The sequence below is a fragment of the Python bivittatus genome, unplaced genomic scaffold (genome assembly GCF_059951505.1).
Source record: "Python bivittatus isolate LINGU-HERP-01145 unplaced genomic scaffold, Pbiv_v1 ctg000020_np1212, whole genome shotgun sequence".
NCBI classification, from domain to species: Eukaryota; Metazoa; Chordata; class Lepidosauria; order Squamata; family Pythonidae; genus Python; species Python bivittatus.
Window position 1 is genome coordinate 70,297,187 of NW_028277030.1, and position 22,871 is coordinate 70,320,057.

Here is a 22,871-nt window from a genome sequence, read left to right on the forward strand (position 1 = left end):
CCTTCTTCTTCCAACCCCAGGGTCCCAAGGCTGTTGAGGCTTCACTGCACTGGCTGTTTACATAACTAAACAACATACAGATTGCCATCTCATAAAGTTTGGCTCTAAATCACGATTAAAAGGAGATAGCTAAATACATCTGAAATCAAGGCTGGAAAATAATGTTTTCTTTCTTCGTCTTAAAAACATTATTCTTCAGCCATTTGATTCTGATAAGCCATTTGATTAATCTTATGTATAACCTGCTGTAGAGAATTGCTTTGAATATTGGGATAGCCAAAGAAAATATGAAGAGTATTGGTGGCCTCTTGTAATAGTGCAAGTTGGACATGGATTTATTAAAAAGTTGGAAGTTATATCCAGAAACACACCTAATAAGTCTAAAAAAGAAGAAGTCTGCTTTATTAGCTCTTTGTCTGCTAAAGCAATTCTTTGGTGAAGAAAACAAAAGTATAGGAACAAGAAGCACAAGGTAAATAACACATGTTAGAGCTGCTATTAAGGCCTACATTGTGGCGATAAGGGCGGCGAAGCACCAATACTTCTCCACCCTTATTGCGTCTGCAGAGTGCCGCCCGGCAGTCCTGTTTGGGATCACCAGGTCCCTCCTTGGTAAGGGGGATGTGGTGGTTCATTTGCATGGCCGCACAGAGGAATTTGTAGAGCACCTGCAGGATAAAATCACTCGGATTCATTCCAAGTTGGACTCCGAGTGTGGTGCAGGGTCTGGGGAGATACCAGGGGATCGTCCTTGCCTAGTTAGCTGGGAACGGTTTGATCCTGTTGTTCCTGAGGAAGTGGACAGGATCCTTCGGTCTGTGAGGGCCACCACATGTCATCTGGACCCATGCCCCTCCTGGCTGGTGAAAGCAGCTCGGGAGGTGACATGTGGTTGGATCCAGGCGATGGTTAAGGCATCCTTGCAGGAGGGAGTGTTTCCAGCACCCTTTAAAGAGGTGTTGGTGCACCCCCTCCTCAAGAAGCCCTCCCTGGATCCTACTGTACTGGACAACTTTCGTCCAGTCTCCCACCTCCCCTTCTTGGGGAAGGTAGTTGAGAAAGTGGTGGCTTCGCAGCTCCAAAGGGTCCTGGAGGAAACGGATTATCTGGACCCTTATCAGTCAGGTTTCAGGCCTGGCTATGGAACGGAAACGGCATTGGTCGCACTTATGATCTCTGGCGGGAGCGGGATGGTGGTAGTGCGACCATCCTTGCTTTCCTTGATCTCTCAGTGGCATTTGATACCGTCGACCACGGCATCCTACTGGAACGGCTCAGGGATATGGGGGTGGGCATCACAGTTTTGTGCTGGTTCACCTCCTTTCTCTAGGGCCGGTCCCAATTGGTGGTGATAGGGAGCGAGAGGTCCCATCCTCGGCCCCTCCTTTGTGGGGTGCTGCAGGGTTCGGTTCTCTCTCTGCTCCTTTTCAACATCTATATGAAGCCGCTGGGTGAGATCACCCATCACCATGAGATGAGGTATCATCAGTATGCTGATGATACTCAACTATACATCTCCATCCCTGGTGAGGTAAGTGATGCCGTGTCCGCCCTCTCGCGGTGCCTGGAGGCTGTGAGGGTCTGGATGGGGAACAACAGGCTCCAGCTGAACCCTGGCAAGACGGAGTGGCTGTGGGTTAATGGCTCCTCTGTATCCGGGACGTTGTCATCGTTGGTTCTGGATGGGGTAGCACTGCCCCAGACAGACCCAGTGCGTAATTTGGGGGTCCTCCTGGACTCACGACTACTGCTCGAAGAGCAGGTGGCAGCCGTGGCCAGGAGGGCTTTTGCACAGCTTCGGGTTGTGCACCAGTTACGCCCTTTCCTGGATCGGGATGCCCTGCAAACAGTCACTCATGCCCTTGTTATCTCCCAGATAGACTACTGCAATGCGCTATACATGGGGCTACCCTTGAAGAATATCCGGAAACTTCAGCTGGTCCAGAACGCGGCCGCGCGAGCAATTTTTGGGGCCTGAAGAAGGACCCATATAACACCTCTGCTCCGTGAGCTGCATTGGGTACCGGTTTGCTTCCGGGTCCAATTCAAGGTGTTGGTTATCACCTTTAAAGCCCTACATGGCATGGGGCCAGGTTACCTGAAGGACTGCCTCGCCCCCACGATCTCAACCCGTCCCACCCGATCTCACAGAGAGGGTATGCTTCGGATCCCCGCGGTAAAAGAACTTCGATTAGCGGGGTCCAGGAGGCGGGCCTTCTCTTCTGTGGCCCCCGCCCTTTGGACCATCTTGCCCCCGGAGGTGAGACAGGCCCCCTCACTCCAGGCCTTTCGGAGGGATTTGAAGACCTGGCTCTGCCATCTGGCCTGGGGAAGGGAGGGAGAATATCAGAAATGGGGTTGGCTGGCCCCTTAGCGGCCTGGTGTGGCCCCTATCGGCCTCTTGGATTTTTAAGCTTTTTTATGTTTCTAATGTTTGGTTTTTATAACTTTTAATTGTATTTATGTTTTTAGTGTTGTAAGCCACCCAGAGTCCCCCATTGTGGGGAGATGGGCATGGACAAGTTAAATAAATAAACAAATAAAAAATAAAATGGCTCTTCTTATTTCATACAGATAAAGGGACAATAAATGCAGTAATAGTTCTTGTATTCCAGGAGCCCAAAAATATTTGCTGACCATTTCTGTTCAGATACTAGCTTATATGATATTTCCTCCTCTGATCTACCACAGCACAATCTGTAGACTAATTAGCAGTCATTTTGTGACACAGTTATCTCCAGATTTTACCTGGTGATGCCAAGGAGCGGTCCTGGAAGAGGATCTTCTCATACAAAAGCTGTATTTTATGACTCAGCTACTATCCTTCCCAATGTTATGATTTCCTGATTGAAAGGTGTGGTCAGGGAAAAGTTAAAATGGCCAATGAGAAAAACTTACATCACTGTCCGACCTCAGTAGGACAGTCAATCTGCAGTTGAAAAACTCAGCCAATTCACGTGACAGATGCATGTAAAATGCAGCATATAACTATAGAAAACTACAGGTACCAGAAATAGAAAGACTCCCTCTCCCTACACCATTCTCCAATTATTTGCTGTCCTTCACACAAATCTAAACATTTTCAACATAAAAGGCACATTCCAGCCATAACAATGGAAAAAAATACATTTTGGAGTGAAACTGTTTATCAATAGCTCAAGAACAAGAGGGTCCACTACTGGATTCAGTCAGTGTTTAACTTCAATGTTGGGTTGGAATCACTATAATGCACATTTTAGCAAGCAGCCTCAGGAACAACATTCATCTGGAGCCCAGGGACTGCCAGGAAAAACAGAAGCTGAATCTGTTATCTGGTGGCTTATATAATCACAGCAGAGTCTCTTTCAAGTTGAGCATAACTCTTGGTGATTACATGTGTGAGAAGGCAGGGAGAAGTGAGGGCCTCAAACGAACCATGTTTGCTAGGGGAGAGCACTGTGCACCATGGGGCAGCCTTGGGGGGGACGGCAGGAGGGAGGATGGGCAGAAGGCACGTTCGCACCAGAGTGAAGAGGGACGGCAGGAGGGAGGAAAGACTGCAGGCAAGAGGCACGTTCGCACCAGAGTGAAGAGAAACGGCAGGGGGCGGCTGTTGGGTCAAGTGGGTATTGCAATATGTATTGCGCTGATTGGATTAGGAAAGTGGAATGTCTGCAGTTTTGCGGTTAATTAGCGGCGCTCCGGGGCGGTAAAAAAAGGTGAGATTGTGAGCCAAGCCCTCGTAGGAGGGGGAGGACAGATAGGGGGTATAAAAACCTGTCAGACCTTGTTTCGGGGTTCCTCCATTGCTGCGGGAGGGACCCACCTTTGCAAACGTGCCCAATAAAAAAAACTTCTGTCTACTGGACAACCGAACCCGTGTCTGTCGTTTTCTGACACATGGACACGTTCATGTTGTTTTCTTGTTAACGGTATGGAATGTTTTTCTGGGGTGTTTTTTATTTTCTATTTTTATTTTCCAGCTGGTTTGTAACTTGGATTTCTTGGTGATCTCTCATCAAAGTACTATTCAGATCTGACTCTGGTTTTTTGAGATCAGCCAAGGTTAGCTGGACACAGTGAGGATATCAAGTAAGAGTATATTATACAACTTACTTCAGTCATACATGACATCAAAAGAATTCAGATATGCAATTCAAAGATTATTTACCTGCCTACCTACATATTTTAAATACATACAATAAGATATACAAGTATTTCTAAAATATGTGACTGGGTCACTTTCTTAAGATATTAGAATTATAAGAATCATGACAATTGATTTCTATATCTATAATAGGTAGTTGATTCTGAACTCCAGATTCCCTAAATCTTCATGTTTCGTTGGACAAAAGAGCTGCATTCCAGGGATAAAAGCAAATCTAAAACTTTGTTATGAACATCATATTTGATAGAAATAGTGCTACAAATTACTATATCTGCTTTGTATCTGCTATTTAATCATTGAAATTGCACCACAAAACTGCTTGTTCTCATTCTGTAATCTCTAGGAGCTGGTAGAACCTTTCAGATTTTAGCTGTGGATGGGTCCAGGCCCACTTTGATAGCTAAATTTCTTACTCAAGAGATAATTTGTTAAGTAAACCAAGTTCTAGTAATACACATACACACAAAAAACATATTTGCATGTATCGGGATTAGACAGATTAATGTCATACTTAATTTCAATTAATCAATCAATCATGGAGTTCTTGGTGTTTTCTTTACCCAACATTTCATTACCCAACTAGGTAACATCATCAAAACGTCTGCAAGCAAGCAACCAACCTCAGAGAACACCAAAAACTCCACAGTTCAACCTTGAGCTACATATATTCTCTTCTATTGGAATTAATCAATTGCTGTAATGCCTTCCTACTCAAATCAGTCAAGCTGCTAAAAATAATAACATGCAAAAATAAAGATACCCTTAACAATATTTTAAATACGTTCAGAAATACCATAGTCATCATACTAGAAAATCCTACTAGACTAGGCCTATGGACCATTTCATATCGATTTACTGTGCTGCTGTAATTTAATTCATTTTTAGAGGGAGTTATTTCCCCCTTCAGCTGCCCTGTGAAAGACAATCTCCCTGGGGGCAAATTAAAAAAAAAGTGTCAGATACCTAAGGATCACAGGTATCTCTTATGAACAAAGCCTTAAGACTGTAAAGAAAAGTTAGCATTTTCATTTAGATACAAATCACAGGAACCCACCCCCTTCAGCTCCTATCGACAGACAAACGCTGGAGCCCTTGAAACAATTGCTGCACTTTTGAAAGGAAAAAAAGCCAAAATAGGATAAGAAGCACCCGATAAACTAAATGGGCAATTAAAAATGACTTTTCTCAGATTGCCTAAATTTATTTTTAGCAATAATTGTGCTTCTTCAGCCTAAGAAGGTTTTTCTTCAAACAATTTTCTCAGTCTCTTTCTTGGGCTGTTTTCACTTGCAGATCTCCCAAAACAAAGTGCTGTAAGCTTTCCCAAAAACTTGGTACCGCTTGCCAACTAGACATGGGACTCCCTCTGCCATCAGGTTTGCCAAAATTCCGTCCAGATTCTCTGTATCCACGTTGCAGAAGCCAAAGCCTATAATAATTATCCAAGCTACATTTTTATACAAATTCCATTTTGCTTTTCTGCCCACAGGATACTCCAGGTGATTAACAGTATAAAATAAATTCATAAAATAAAAATCCAGGGCTCCCTTAATACAAGGGCAAGAAAAGAGTCAGGGCATTTTAAAGACAAATCTATTTACTATTACCTAAACTTTTGGGATCACAATCCAGTAAACAGGGCATGGGGAGAGGAAAAGTGAGAGACAGAATTGCCTTAAGGAGTGAGTAAACTTTAAGTGGCATTTAAGAAGGACATAGGTAGTCTTGTTTTGAATAGCTGTTAACATACGCAGTGTGATGAAAAAAAAGTATCTTTGTTTAATCAGCGGTGTTAAATCTTCTGAGGAATTCCTGCCTGACTGTTTCACAGTTTCAGGGAACTTGCTTTTGTAATTCAGATTCTCAAGTACAGTAAGTATCACCACTTCGAGATTATAGACAAAGCAGCCTGAGGAATTGAAAATCCCCCCCCCCCGCCCCCCACAACCAATTTGGGTACACTCTGATTTCCAAGGTCAGATTTTGCCTATTTATACTTTTGCATAGATAATGACTTGTTTGTCCAGTGTGAAATGAAATGGGCCATTGCCACCTAATCCTGTTGCCAAAGACTAATATGGCTACCCTTCTGGAAGTTGAACAAAAGGTCAGGTCCCAATCAAGTTAAACTTGAATCATGCTGGCTTTATAGACACATTCATGCTGTGGTTTTCCCTTGCCTTCTTACAGGGTATTTTTATGACTTCCCCATCTCGCCTACAGCCTGGTATTCTTGGGGATCTCCCATCTAAGTATGAACCAACTCCAACACTTCTTAGCTACTAAGCCCAGGGCATGGTCAGCCGGGTGAGGCTACCTGCTGAGGATGAAAACTGAACAGAATGGAAGATAATCTCCAAATTCAGAATTTATCATGGTTTTACATTATAAGCAACATGTGATTATGATCACTAACTCAGAGAATATAAAAGGGGGTTAGACAAATAAATGAATACTAGTTATCAATGGTTACTAATCATTATGGTTATACCCTGCCACCGATCACTGGGGAAGAAGAATCTTTGGACAGCAAGCAGCCCACAGCAGAAGAGTAGATTTCTAATGAGTTAGATCTCTGTTCATCCCAACATGGCATTTCTTATGTTCTTTCTCAGGCAGAGGAACCCTGACAACCAGTGGTTAAGGTGCTGGACTGGAGTTGGAGAACTCCAGGTTCTACTCCCTCCTCAGCCATGGCAGCTCTCTGGCTGACTTTGGGTGAGTCACTCTCTCTCAGCATAACATACCTCACAAGGTTGTTGTGGGGCAAAGGGGGGGGGGTTGATCATGTGTTGTGCTTAGATATATTGCTGTGCTTAGATATATCTATTGCTTAGATACAATAAAACCCTAAAAGCAAAAAATATTAACCCATTGTTCACAGATTTGTCTTTCAAATTCACTTGCCGGGGTCGGGGGAGTAACAGTCTATACATAGTATATACATTTCTGGACTCTGTAGGAAGGAGATAGTGCTCTGAAGCTTATGTATTTGCTTTTCTATCCTTACCAGAGTCATCAGTATTCCAGAAAGTTCTCTGATCAGGTTGAGTCAGCAAATCTTCTTTACTGTAGAGTTCTTTTATCTATAAACCAGAAAGAAGAAAATAGAACTTATTGTAGAGTGTTGTGGCCTGAAAACATTAGAAACCCCTTCTATGAATCAGGGAGGTGTTTAAAAAAAAGCACAGGAGGAAATAAGATCTGCATGAAGTATAAACCTAGTCAACCAATATGGAAGTATTTTTCCCATGGTTGCTTGCTTGCTTGATTTAAAGTTTACAGTATTGGAAAAGAATCTTATTTCAATCTTACCAGTCAGGCTGTTTACACCTGCCTAACTGGTGTCCCTTTGGCTAATTAAAATTCTCTGTGCAGATGAATAGAGAAATTAGACTGCTTCCACCCTCCTTCCTTCCAGGCAGCATGAATTGGTGGTCAAAATAAATACTGTAATAAAGAGAGATAATGGAGTTCTTTATCCAGACTTCCCCTAAGGTTCAGCCTAATCTCTGGAGCTGGAAGAGTGGAATCCTGGTACCCCTAAAATGTACTATGTATACCCAAAGAGGGGAAATCCATGTTATTAACTAATGACCATGCTTTACATGTAGGAAACTCCAATGATGTAGGAATTCCTATAATACAGCCTTCCCCAGCTTTCTGGCTGGGGATGATGCACCATCCAGAGGGCAGCAGATTGAGAAAGCTATTTTAGTATATATGATGTTTATAAATACTAATGTAAAGTATGCATCCTGAACAAATGTCACATCCTGCTAGTGCTACCAACCACAATCTTATGAGTGATTCTATAATCAGGTTATGCCTCCCAGCACTTTTTAAGTTCAAAACATTCCTAGGTGATGTTACAGATAATTGACTAAGCTAAAAGCAGGAGGAAGGTCTTGATTTGCTGCTAGTTGTCACAACATACTTCCTGTGTATACCGAGAATAGATCTTTGAATCTCCTGAGATATAGCAGTGAATTATGTTGGGCGCTCTCATGTGGGTGAGGATGGGATCACCTTATGAATGGTGAGATGTATCCAGGTTTTGATTTTGCTTTGGTGATGGTGGTGATTTTGACATAATAGAGCCAAAACCTGGTTCCCAGTTAATGACTCATTTCATTTCAATTTATACAGCCACCTATCAACAAACAACTCTGACAGCTAATAAAAAATACACATAAGAATCCATATAGTAAAACAAGACCAAAAAACTGCAATTCAGTGATAACCAAGGTACAATAACCAAGGCATTTCACGAACCAACTCATAACATCGAAACACACATATCAAACTCCACCAACCTGGTGCTGACACCCAGGGGAAAGCCAGGTCTTCATGGACTTCCAGAGGGCCAACAGAGTTGGGGCCATCTGGATCTCGGGAGGAAGGCTGTTTTATAGATCAGGCACCACAACAGAGAAGGCACATCTCCCAGGTCCCACTAGATGACATTGTTTTACAGAAGAGACCTGGAGCACACCCTCTGTACCAGATCTGATCGGGTAGGCAGAAACCATTGAAGAGATGGCCCACAAGTAACCTGCCCTTGCACCATGCAGGGCTATAAAGGTGGCAACCAGCTCCTTGAATTGCACCTGGAAGCATACTGGAAGCCAGTGCAGCTCATGCAGCTGTAGCGTCACATGGGCACACCTTGATGTGCCCAATACTACATATGCAGCTGCATTTTGGACCAGCTGAAGCTTTCCAATATTTTTCAAGGGCAGCATCATGTAGAGCATATTGCAATACAGCGATCCAATCAGGAAGTGACTAAGACACGAGGGACTATAAGCAGGGCCTCCCAATCCAGGAATGGGCACAACAGGTGCACAAAATCAATTTGTACAAAGGTCCACTTAGCCATACCTGGCACCATCTCCTCACACAGGACTTCAGAGTCTACAAGGACCCCTAGATCATGCATCAAATGTCTAGGGGAGCGCTACCCTATTTAATGATGGAAAATCTTTAGTTTCAGGGAGTCCCAAACCCCACAACCATTCAGTCTTGCTAGGGTTGAGATACAGCTTGTTCTCCACTATCCAGATCTTCACCACCTCCTGGCACTGGGTAAGAACCTTGATGGCATACTCGTACAGCTCAGGCCAGAGATGATTCCTTACCCTGTGCCAGTTAATGACTTCACCCAGCAGCTTCATGTGGATGTTAAATAGAGAGAGTTGAGCTCTGGGGCACTGCACACTTCAGGGATCTAGGGCTAGACCACTCCCACTTCCTGCAGGGCCCATTGAAGCTGTTAGCCTATTACCCTCTCAACAACTTTCCCTAAAAAGGGAAGGTTGGAAACTGGACAAAAATTGTCCAGTACTGTTGGATCCAAGAATGGCTTCTTGAAGAGCAGATGGATTACCATCTCCTTCAAAGCCAGTGGAATGTATCTTTTCCTCCTTCAGTTTTGTCATTTAAAACATATTTGCTCCAGCAAATAGACTCCTGTGTGCTTTTTGATAACTCCCAGTGGTGTTTTCTAAATTTCTTATGTGGAGGTAGAAGTAGAGGTAGAGGTAGAGATAGAGATACAGTGTTTAGATTAGATTAAGTTAGTCTGGATAATCAGATGATTGAGTGTTTTCTTCTTTGTGATTGTCTGGTACACTTAAGCTCGGACAGATTACAACTAAAGCCGATCAAATATTTTAAAATGCTAGCAAGACTGTGGTTGATCAGGATTCCAAAACTCTGTGCAGCCTATTGTATTATGAGACACTGCAAAGAGAGGCTCTAGTTTCCCAAGTTCATTCCCTTTGACCAACAGAAATACAATACAGTACAAGCAGGCACTTGATCTCTCTGAATGATTCTCATCTATAGAATAAGGCACCTGATGATTATCGAGGTAGTGGAATACAATGCTTACTGGAAAATTTTTATGAGCTCACTACCACTATTAGTACATTATAATACCATACAGGAAAGTACAGAATAGAATACTTTTTAAATTTAAAAGTGGCTTTTCTTTTGGAAATTTCCTTAAAGCGATTTACAAAAAGATGCCAAATGTTTTATTTCACAAAACCAGATAACAATAATTATAAAAACAGTTAACCACAAACTTCACAATTAAGGACTCCATCAGCAAACCCCATAAAGAATTACTGTACATAGAATCCCCCCTCCCCACACCCAAAGAAAAACCTACAGGAAAATGTGTATCAGTGCCTTTTTGATGGAAAGTCAGAATAACAATGCAATCAAAAAAAACCAAAAACAGTGCATCATGGCAGCAGCCCAGTCATGCAGAAGCCAGCTGTTTTGCCATGTGGCTTGTTGGAATAATATGATCGTTGTCAGGCAATGAAATGTCAGTTGGGAACCTTGGGCCTGGCCCTTAGCTGACTCTTGATTATGAGAACCAAGAAAGGTTTCGTGCCAGAAAAAGAGAACAGGAAATGCAATAGCTTCACACTTACTGTTTCTCAGAATCTTTATCTAGTGAGTGTGAGAGAGAAATGGACATAATACTTTGGTAAAAAGAACATGTAGAATCAGGTGTTTTCCATCCTCTCTGCATAAGCATTATGCCCAAGGCAACTTGAAAGGAAAACTGGAAATTATGTACAAGAACTTTGGACCTCTATGCTTCAGACTGCATGATCAACCAGGGTTAGTATAGCAGCTGGCTGGGCAATTACAAAGACAGTGGGGAACTGTTCAGAGTTTCTTAAGCTACCTATAGTAGGCCTGGCAGATATCAGAAATATTAATATGTGATAAAGCAAGTAGGTACCATACTCCTCTCCCCAAATTAGAATATTATTTTTCACAGCATATGTACAAAGATCTGTTTCAGCTATACAGGTAATTGCATTATTGTAATGGCCCTTTTCAAGGTAATGAAGAATAATAAAAGTCTCATAATATATATCCAGAATGCTGTTCTTATTGGGGGTAAGCAATGTTATATCAAATGCAGAAAAGGAATAAGGAATAAGAAATAACAATACAGCCTTGATCTTCTGGACCTCTGTTCAGATGCAATGGACAAATTTCACTTAAGGGATCAACCCCAAACAACAAAGTCCATTGTTTCTAAAACAGTCCAGACAATCAATGTAACTGACAGCATTTGTATCACCTTATGTCATTTATGAAATAATGTCAATTATATTTTGCATCATTTGCACCAATTTACATAACTTGCACAAATGACATAAAAATATCAATTGCATTATTACAGAAACAACATCAATGACATAAATTTGGATTTCAGGACATTTGGATTTAATGGACACCCATTCCCAACAGTAGTCTGTTAAACTGAAGTTTTACTGTAGTAAGTAAAAGAAATGAAGAATATAAAATAAAAAAGGAAATATCTACATTTTAAAGCATATTAACCACTTTGGCTAACAAAGTGGTGTGATCTCCCTATTCAAACTGTTACTGTTTTGGCGTCCAATTTTAATTCCAGCTGCCACCTTTTCCAATACTGCCATTCTTATATTGTAATAATTTTTACATATGTGGAATCAATATGCATCCACGTCTAACTTGCTCCCCATTCTGAACCAGTCTATTTCTTAAAATTTAGCAGCTTCTTTCTCTGTCACTCATATAGTATAGCCTTTCCATCTTCCTTGAATCTCATTTGCCTCATTATATCTTTTTTGTGATGATTCTATATGTTCCCTTATTGTCCATCTCTTGTTGTTTCCCTCTGTTGACATTCTCAGTTGTCAACAAGAAGCATCCTTTTTTGTTTGTGCTGGAAGTTTGTGCTGGGTCATTTTATGTCATTTCTGTTGCCCAAGGCTTTCATGCTCTGTTTAGTTTTTGCACAAGAACTTTTCCAGAAAGCCACTTGGATCTTTCCCTCGCTGAACTTTTGGGAATTTCTTTTCTGCTTTGCTTTTCACTGTATCTCATATCTTCCCATTGCTCCACAGGTTCTCTTTTCATCTGTTCCTCATATTGATTTTATATCCTGATGATATGTTCTCCAAGTCATCCAGGTCTTGCTGGCACATCTAGTCTGTTTAATTTTCCAAGTTCAGCCGATTTATTTCACTCCAGTAATGGTCTATTCTACAGTCTGTACCTGGAAGTGTCCTGGCTGACTGGGTTGCACTTTTCCATTTTATTTTTTTCGATTACGTATTATATTTGATTCTAATGCTTTTTATTCATTGAGGGCCTGGTGAAAAGTCTGCCTTTAAGTGTCTTTATGCAGGAATTTCAGTAAACTAAGCTATTTGTCACAAAACTCTATTAACCTGTCTCCTGCATTATTAGATTTACCCAATCCATATCTTCCAAGTGCCTTCATTTCTCCAGTTGTTGCACTCTAATCACCCATTACTAGCATTATGCCTTTTTTTGATATTGCATATAGTACTCCTTGTAATTTGTGATAAAAATAGTGTCTCCCACTGTTATATCTGTAGTAGCTGCATACGATTGTATAAAATTGATGTTCGTGGTTGTCAACTAATTCTAATAACTACGTATATCCAGTCATTTATTGGGTTAAATGAGTACATACGTAATAATGTCTCTTTTGAGTATCAGTGCCATTCCATTCCTTCATATGGCCTTATACTATGAATAGTATATCACATAATCATCTAATTTAAAGTGGCCCATTCTGGTCCAATATTCCGAAAGCATCCAATTTAGTGAGCTTTACATGCACCTTGATAATTCAATTAATTTGTAGCTAAACTCACAGCTTATTTTTAAACTATAGGGCTAGCTCTATGTGAATTTATTTTATTTACCATGTATATTTTTCACCTATGTATTCCCCAAATGCTATTTTTCATCCAGGCGCATGCAGAGTCTGTCTGACCTCCACAAAGTTGCTTAATCATGAGTTGAACTTGGAACAAAAAGGTTCATTATCCTTCTGGAAATTTAAACAATGCACTATGGAGTTTGACAACTTTCTTTCAACAGCATAATTTCATGTATCTCTCACTCAAAATCAATCAGTGCATTCCCCCCCCCCCTCTTTTCATATGTAGTTGTCCTTTCCTTTTCTTAAGGCATTATTTCTTCCATAGCAGAAGACGTTTTGGCACTAATTTACTTGGCTTTGCTTACAACAGTTGAAATGAACTACTTGCAATATTTTGAACACACAGGTTTTCTATACATACTGCACACCAGCTCTGGCCAGCTCTTGAATAAAACTGATTTCCCATTTCAATCTTGCTTTAGCCCTGCTTTGGACTGGAATTTGCCTTGATGGTCTTGGGAATCACACTGGTCAAGAGTAGAGCAATGGAAATGTAAGCAAGCAGGCCACTCCCTGGTTTTTCATGATACTATCCAGACCATCCATCTGGACAGTCTGAGTTAGAATTTAGAATGCTGCTCATCCATACAGTATATCTGCTTCAGCTTGGATGGCCAATCTCAGAAAATACTGCAGAGTTTTGATCTGTTCTCAGTGCTGTATAATATTTACACAAAACGGCAAAGAGTGATAATCTTTCACTCTTTCATCTGAATGTATTAGCAAGTATGCCCAACTTTTATCTCTCTGTCTCTTTCTCTTTTATTCAAATCCCTGCAAACAAATGCCTGAACACGGTCATCGACTGGAGTTCAATCCAAACCATATGGAAGTACTGTTAGTGGTTGGCTCATCTGCCGTGATAAGAAATATTTAATCTTTATTAAAGAGGATGGTACTTTTCTTAAGTTGATCCTTTCTAGTCTGAAAGTGATCAAGCACTGTCATTAAAAGGACAACTGGCTTCAATACTTCATTTTTCATCTGTTTCTGTTGGCACACCAACTGTGACCCTACCTGGATGGAGACAACCTTCCTTTTATTACTTATGCTCTGGTAGTCTTTATTTGGGTATGTAATGAATATTACTGAATATTCAGTACATCATATCACTTTTAAAAACAGTTTGGTAATTTTAGTTATTTCCAAATATGGTTGCAAGGCTGTCAACAGGGAGTTGATAATTTGAAAAAATACAGTAGTGTTTTGACATCTGTCCCAATTTTATTCTCAACCCAAACCAAAGGGTTTACCGTATTTTTCCGACAATAAGATGCCCCCATGTACAAGACGACCCCCACTTTTCCAGCCCAAAATTTAAAAAATCAATATTTTAAAGATAGTGCAGAACACATTTTTATTTAGTAATTAGTTAACATTGACCTGATACACTCGGTGGGAGGAGGTCCAAACCGTCTCTCTGCAGCTCTATTTCCAGGCTCTTTTGCTTAACTGATTACATTCAAGCACGAGTGAAACTGCAGATAGCTTGTCTCTGCAATCAGCCTTCCTCTAATTGGTTTGTTCAGCATCAGCTGACGTCAGTTACATCAGGCTCGTGATTGGAGGAAGTCTGTTTGGGAGACAAGCTATTTCACTCATGATTGGAGGCTAGCAACAGGAGGAAGCCTCTCTGCAGAAACAAAGTATGGGCAGTTTGGAACCGCGCGATTCTCGGCTGACTTCCTTGAATAAGACGCTCTTCAGTTTTTAGGGTAAGGATTTTAGAAAAAAGTATCGTCTTATAGTCGGAAAATTACGGTATTTTTACCTTTAAAGGCCTTAATAGTTTTGGACCAGCCATATTTCTTTATTGCATATATTCCTACATGGACCAGACATATTTTGGGAACAAATCAGGAAAGAGAACAAGATATGAATAGGTGATTTTTCTATCTTTTCAGCTCAGTGATTCAAAAAGTTGTAGAAAATCCCTCCTGATGTGGGTATTGGTTAACATTTCAGTAAAATGGATTAATATAATTGAAATGTGAGAAATAAGTTAGCCATTGTATTGATGCCGAGGATTCACCATGTTTACAGTTCGATAACTGTTGATTTCTTTAATTTTTCCTAACTATAATAATTACAATCGAACATAGAAATAAGCATGGTAAACCCAACAGATTTCAATTATATCTAAATTTATGTGACTGTATATCAGGAATATGGGCAACAGATTTTCTTTATGTTAAAAAGTGTTAATGAAGGATACAAAAAATTCTACTTGTATGCAATATTGCAAATAAACTCTTCAAACTGTGTTGTATTTTCATGCTTTTTGATGATTGCAACAATATAACAACATACCTTTTAACATCTTCATTGAGTGTTCAATCACAAGAGCTAACTAACAAAATAGAAAGAATATAATTCAATGTGCCAGAATTTTAAAAAGAGACATGAAGAAACAATAGCTTTGAAATAATCGAGTTAGACTCTCTGGGTTAGAGTAATCTAATAAAATTAACAGAATATGCCATATAATGAAAGCAGCTTTATTCAATTAATCATGGTTCGCCTATGGAAACAGAGACCTTGTAAATAATGAGTTCCCAAGAAATCCACTATTACATTTGTAAATTGTAAAGATTTTATAATAAATTTCTGTTTAACATATTAGCATAAAGTATTCACTTAAACAGGTATGCTTGGAACATACTAAGTCATTTTTTTTCAAATGGTAATTTAAAATCCTGGGATTTAGCATCCCCCAATTAGGGGAAAAGAAAAACAGCAGCTGGGAGTTCATCCCTATATCTACTAACTTTCTGAGATCCTGATCAATAATTGTCCTTTGGATCAGCTCTAGGCAGCACTATCAAAGTAAAGCTCTCAGTGATGTGGGGAAGAATAAAATCTCTTTAATTTTGCAACTTGCAAACCAGTTTGCCACAGATTCCTGCATAGTAATTTCTCAAAATGACTGAAAAATACTGATGGAGAACACTTTGATACTTGCGGAAATATTGTTTTTGAGAAATATGTGAAAGCAGAATTTAAAAGATTCCATATTAATGTAATATAATGTTATATAACAATGTTTATCCTGATAACCAAAAACCTTCTACAATGTGTCTTCAGACCAGACATACATTCCATCTGGCAAAAGTCTTCTGTAATTTTAATTAGAAATGCGTTTCTTGATGCATTTGAAACAGTAAGTGTGTATGGTAAAGTAAGAGACAGGGTAGCTATTTTGATGTAATAAATCCACTGTTAAAAAGACATTATGCTGTAAGTGTCCTTACTGTCATACAGATATATGAAATTATATCTGAAATATTTCTAGACATTTGTTGCAGTAGTGGTATCTCTGGTCTGGCTATCTAAAGTCAGTCTCACTGTAAGCAATCAATGGTCCTTACTAGCTTAAGCTTACGTATGCCTATCCAGATCAGTGTTCTCTTTACTTTTCCACTTGGAAAGAAGTAACAGTCACATTTATACCAGTAGGATTTGCTGTAGGATGATTCTGCACCACTTAGCCAATTCAGAACTGGCTTATAAATGGCTGGGTTCAGTCCGGGCTTATTTACATAATAGGTGACTGACCTATCATGTCTCCAGTTTGAGTCACGCAACAGATTTATAAACTCCCCTTAGTGTGTCATTTGTTCTACTATTTGCAGAGAGGAGGAGTAGCAGCTGTGTACTGTACAGTTTTGTGTTGTTGATCAGAATCTCACATAATTTTAGTCTGTTTGCAGGCTGTCCTTTGCCATTCCCCATTTGATAACTCTTTTGTGCTCTACAGTTCAGACACACAAATATTGTCCTCAATAACATGTCCATCCATTATAAAGGCATGAAGGTATATACTTTGTTTAAATTTAAACCTCAGAATGAACACCTTGCTTTCCCAGCTGATTCTTCTGCCCCCAATTACTTCAACTGTGCAAACAAAGAAAATAAAAAGTCATTTTAGCCTTTACAGTTTGGGAAAAACCAAGATGTTGTTTCAACAGTTATTTAACTGTGTTATATCCAGGATTCACTACTACAATGTACCTGCATAGGACTGCCCTTGAAGATGATTCACAACCAAAAACTGATGTTGAGTACCAGAGCTACAGAATCTTGTAGCCTGGTACCAAGGACTCCTCCTTATTTGAGTCTAGTCTTGAGATTTTAATTCAGATTCTGTTTTTTATCATCTAAATTATGAAGGACAAAAAGGAGTGCTTCCTCAGTGTTTTCTCTGTTTTTATAAAATCCCAAGAAAATGGTAAGACCAACATTAAATGCCTCTGTAGAGTCCATTTTCTTCTGGAAAGTCTTTGGTGAGCTGCAAGAAAGCATGGGCTTTAGCTCTGAGAAGGTTTCTGTTACGAGCTTAATCTGAATATTTCAAGGATTCGTTTTAAATGCATTTTAATTTTATCTGTGCCTTGTGAAAAAGAGCAATAGAAATATTTTAAATAAAGAAAGAACAATTCTTAGCTATGGTAGGACTCACTTAACAACAGTAACTGGGACCGGAATCTCCATCGCTAAGTGATGCAGTCATAAAGCGTGATGTCATGTGATTGCATTGCTTAGCGAGGGCAATCCCGGGAGTCCCCGTTGCTGTTGTTAAGTGAGGATCACGGGTCATTAAGTGAGGACCTCACATGACTAGGACTTGCAACTTCCTGCTGGCTTCCAACAAGCGAAGTCAATGGGGAAGCAAGTCCTGGTCACGACAAGCCTTTCCTTAGGCAGCTCGCAAGCAGGCTGGCGGGGCAGATGACTGCTGAGGAGTGGGGGTGAGTGGGGGTGGACACTGCAGCCCAGCGCAAACATGGCCAGGCTGGGGAATGCTGTGGGGAGGCACAAGTACGTGTGAGCAGGGGTAAGGTGCTGTGGCCCAGTGCAACTGTGGCTGTGGGGGGTGCTGCAGTGCAGTGTGAGGGCAGCCATGCGTGCATGAATACCCTATGGAGTGCAGGCAGAAAGGTGCTGCAGGTGGGTGCATGCTACAGAGTATGAGATCCCTAGGATCTCATACTCTGTAGCAGGACTCCTTGGGAAAAAAAGTGATGGGAGTAGGAGTGACTTGTGACCTTACCTGCTGGCTTCCCTATTGACTTTGCTTGTGGGAAACTGGCAAGGAAGGTCACAAATGGTGATCACATGACCATGGGACACTGCAACCATCATAAGTGTGATCCATTTGCCAAGCGCTTGAATCGCAATCACGTGACCACAGGGGTGCTGCAACGGCTGCAACTTCAAGGACCAGTCATAAGTACCAGTCATTCAGTGCTATTGTAACTTCAAATGGTCACTGAACAAGTGATTGTTAACCAAGGTCTACCTGTAACCTAGTGCACATAATGGGAAGCAAACATACATGGATGAAGGCATTCATATATGAAGGCCCTATACTAGGGGCCACACTATATACTATGAGGTAATATAACCAGGCTTACTTATGTTCTATAAAAATACATTTGTAAATAAGTGCTTATCACATTTCTAATTCACTTTTTTGAGTGTATAAAAGTACATACCTTTAAAAAGCATATGCAATAGTCCAAACATTGCCAGAATTATCTTAATGCTTTTTTTTCTTATCCTTAGAAACTATTTTACAGTGAGAGAACATTTTAAGGGAAGAAGTATTTTGCAATCAGAGCTCAACAGCTGTTATCTCCAAATTATTATCCTAATATAACAATGTCCCAGTTTATATGACAAGGAGCCACAGGGTGTTTCAGATATGTTCCCCTTGTTGACCATGACCTATGGGCAGTTCTGTGTGTCATTAAGAATTAAAGACTTGGCTCCATAAAGGTAAAGGCTCATGTTTATTTTCTGTCTAGGAAGCAAAGAGGGGTAAGTAAAAGCTCTTGATCTTTCTAGCAATTATTGAATCTTTCAGCCTCTGTTTCACACTTTGCAATGTGATCAGATCAGGGACTGAGATGAATGCAAGAGGGGTCAAGAGGACAGAACAATGAATTCTGGTCTCAAGACTTACTTGAGAGCAGAATCGTCCACTACGGAAGACTGCCATAGAGGAAGCAATACTAGATTACAGTCTATGTCCAAACAAAACACCATACGGACATGATTCTCCCCCCGTTATACCTCCCCAGAGGCAAAGACTTGATCAGCCCTAGATTCTGTTGAAATCACATTAGCACAATGTTTATATCAACTGTCAGCCAAGTTGTTGAGAAGTGACTATTTAGGAAATAGCTTGAAGCTGTGACTGCAAAACTGTATTTTCCATTGCAGAGTGTTGGCCCGCCAAGTTAAATGATGACTTAGAGGTTTTTGCCAAGTCAGATAAACATAACACTTTGTATGCCAGCTGCTGTTGGACTTAACGGTGAAGAACACTGAAGATGTCAGATTCTAATTGCTTCTCCAACAGCATGTTAACTTTTCAGAAGAAATAGCTAAACTCTGGGACTGAGCAAAAGAGCTAAAATGTAACCCATTTTCTAGGGCAGAAGGGAAAAGGAGGGAAGAAAAGTGCAAATCTGTAAAGTTAAAGAGCTGCCAGGCTTTTTAGTGCCTGAAGGGTATCTATATCTTAAGCCGTAATATCAGTTTCCACAAATTTACAAGACCTAACCAAAATATCCTCATGCTACTTAAGAAAAGCACAAATGTCGAGTTTTATTGATTCATTTATTTACTTATTTTTCCCATGTATATCCAGCTACTCTTTTAGGACAGAATGGAGCAATCTGAAGGCAGTGGGACATGCGTAGCTTCTGAATCCCATTTGTACATCCCCTGGAGTAGCCTGAGATCAGAAACTCCAAAATTTGGTGTAAAAGCATCAAATAGTGATGGTACAATTTGCCATCACTTTTTTTGGGGGGGGGTGCATAACCTTTTGAAATTATAATAGCTTTAAAGCATCCTAAAAATCGTTTTACCAACAGCCTACAAAACCAACTTCCATCAACTAAATGTGATGTCATTTTTTTTATGGCAGCTTAAAAAAACTGTTCCCTCAACCTCCCCATACCCCCATCATTAAAAACTCAAAGCAGTGCACTGAATAGAGATGTCCCCATTTTGTTTCTTATAACAACAACTGGATTATAGCCTATGATGTCACAAACAGCCTCGAAACACACAGCAACAGTTCTGGAGCAATGGGAGGATATTTAATCCCACATTTCTTAGGCAACTTTTGACTAAGTTAAAGAATGCTAGCATGTAATTATTCAAACTCTTTTTGAATGACATTAATTTTGTGACCAGGTTGAGCCAACTTTGGATGCAGTCTTAATTTAGTAGGGAACAGCTACCCCTGAACAAAATGGGGCCTACTTTCTTGTAACTGTGTACATTAATAAGCTATTAAAACCTTAAAAAAAGGAAAGGAAAGGAAGGAAGGAAGGAAGGAAGGAAGGAAGGAAGGAAGGAAGGAAGGAAGGAAGGAAGGAAGGAAGGAAGGAAGGAAGGAAGGGAAAGAAGTTTCTGCAGCAGTTAATAAAACAATTTTTGAATCTATGGAGAAAATATTTAGAGCTCATTATTGAAGTTTTTCAGTCATTTTTTCTGAAACACTAAAACCAGGAGTTTGCCTTTCTCTCTCTCTTGGTATAAGCATATCAAACTGCTATAATTTTGCTAATCACATTTCTAGGGTGAGCTAACAAACAAACAAATAAGACAGTTAATTTTGGCTAAGAAAGTCTTCCTGAAGGGCTTATGCTAATCTAAGAGTTGTATAACCAGTTGTTAGAGAAGGAAAACATTATCCATCTTAAGCTAAATGAAAAACTGGTCTTCAAACTTGTTTTGCTAGCTCTTTCAAAGTTAGGTTACTCACAGTAGCCTCTATTATATAATAATGCATAATTTACTTTGTTTTGAAATATGCCAAAACAAAGCGCAGAATTAAGTAGACACCATAGCTTTCATTGACTAGGTTCATGTAAACTCAGAAGTCAAATGAATAAAAAAAAAATCATGCAATATTCCTTAGCTTGGTCAACATTTGTCAATCGAATGTGAATCAGTATTTCCTTACTGACCTACAGCTGCCTGTTTTACCTTCCAAAATTCTGTGTAGCATGCCTGTCTGTCCATCCCTCCATCCATCCGCATCAATCCCATGCTCCCAGACCAGCATTTTAGGGTTAAACTAAAGATGACATAGCAGGTGTCCAGGAGGCTAGGATAGCATAAATAAGATTTCTGCAACATTGTCCTGACATTTTCACTCATGTCTCCATTTCAAATGTGCATACTGTTTTAGGGCACAATTAGGAGTCCTAAGAGAAAACAATATAAATTTAGCATACCAACATTACTGATATTCACATATAGCAGTGAAGATTGAGATATCTGACAAAAAGAGAGCATCTCTAGTATGCCTTCGTTAATGCTCTGAGAGGAACCCTGAAAAGTGCATAAGCCCATGGCTATCTGCAGGAGGTCACAAGCCTCTCAAGCTTGGCATTCAGGTGCTCCCAAGGACAACCTTCTCCAACCAGAATCAACCTGCCTGACCTGTGTATCCTGGGAGAAATTGCTGGTGATCCCCCATTTCCCCAAAATTGTCTCAGAAGTACTGCTTTTCAGATACAATGCCTATGTTATGGAATAGCCTCTCCTTGGAAATCATGTTGCTGCTGCTGCTGCTGCTGTTATTATTATTACTATATTTTTATCTTGCATTTTTATATATAACTCAAGGCTTACCTAATACTTCTGCCTATTTTCCCCACAACAACCCTATGAGGTGAGTAGGACTGAGAGAGAGGGACTGGACCAAAATCATCCAGCAGTTTTTCACACCTAAGGCAGGACTAGAACTCCTGCTTTCTGTGCCAGCACCTTAACCACTACACCAAACTGGCTCACCTTCTAGAAGTATTGAAAGCCAAACTATTTCAGAGGACTTATGGTGAGTGATGGGATGTCTATGGTTTACCAATGTTTACATATTTTGTTTTGGGGGGGAGGGGTTGGATTGTTTAAGTTCTTGCCAATGATGTTTTAATAGGGATGTTCTTGTTTTATGCTCCTAAATACTATAAACTGCTGAGGGTCTGGTTGGTTGCAAATACAATGTTGATTGATAGATAGATAGATAGATAGATAGATAGATAGATAGATAGATAGATAGATAGATAGATAGACAGACAGACAGACAGACAGACAGACAGACAGACAGATCAGGAGTCTATTATGGGACTACGGTGACATACAAAAACAAACAACAACATCATGATATCACTGCACAAATGATACAAATTACTTCCTTTAGGTCATTTGCATTACAACATGACTGACACAAGTTGTGTTTGTGTCATTTGTATGGTGGCATCATTTATTTATTTATTTATGAAATATATACGCCATTTCAATCCAACTGGACTCTAGGCAGTTTACAATGCATATAATAAATACAACAATAACAATACAGACATATAAAAACAAGCTATATATAATTATGATAAAAGCTAAAACATCTGTGGATGGCTCCAGAATCAATTATGAAGGGCTCTCCAGAAAAGCTAGATCTTTATAGCTTTCCAGTGGCCCCAAGAGTGGGGACCATTTTTGCCTCATTGGGTAATCTATTACATAACAGAGAAGTCCCTGCATGATACACATAACTTCCACATGGCTCCTACCATATGGCTAAGCATGAGTCTCTCCCAAACTTCTCAGCAGGACTGACTACTTAATCTTTGCATTCAATTGGTCTCCTCTGAAGTGTAAACACTTACACATGGACACACAGAGTTGATTATATGGAATTTACCTTCTGATCAGAATTGGATCTGCCTGCAAGGTGCTGATCAGATAGCAGTAGATGCATAGTTGACTGAACCCACAAATACACTCCAGTAATGTGAATCTGCACTTTGAGATACCAGCTTCTATGCCCCTCGATGAATGCCTAAAGAATGCCTGAAACTTTAGCTTAATTTTCCATCCCTATGTGTCAAGATTCTCTCTTCATCCTTGCCTGCTGATTTTCCA

The 22,871-nt window shown here is 40.1% G+C and overlaps 1 protein-coding gene across 1 annotated transcript in view; it reads right to left on the reverse strand.

Moving 5' to 3' along the window:
- Positions 1-6,932: 6,932 nt before the first annotated feature.
- The window catches only part of LOC148217085 (uncharacterized), a 44,466-nt gene continuing 28,527 nt past the window's right edge, over positions 6,933-22,871 (reverse strand). Inside the window, exon 3 of the mRNA XM_088141064.1 lies at positions 6,933-7,233. Within this exon, the coding sequence (XP_087997190.1) occupies positions 7,132-7,233 (102 nt within the window). The 3' untranslated portion in view covers positions 6,933-7,131. The remainder of the gene's footprint in view (positions 7,234-22,871) is intronic.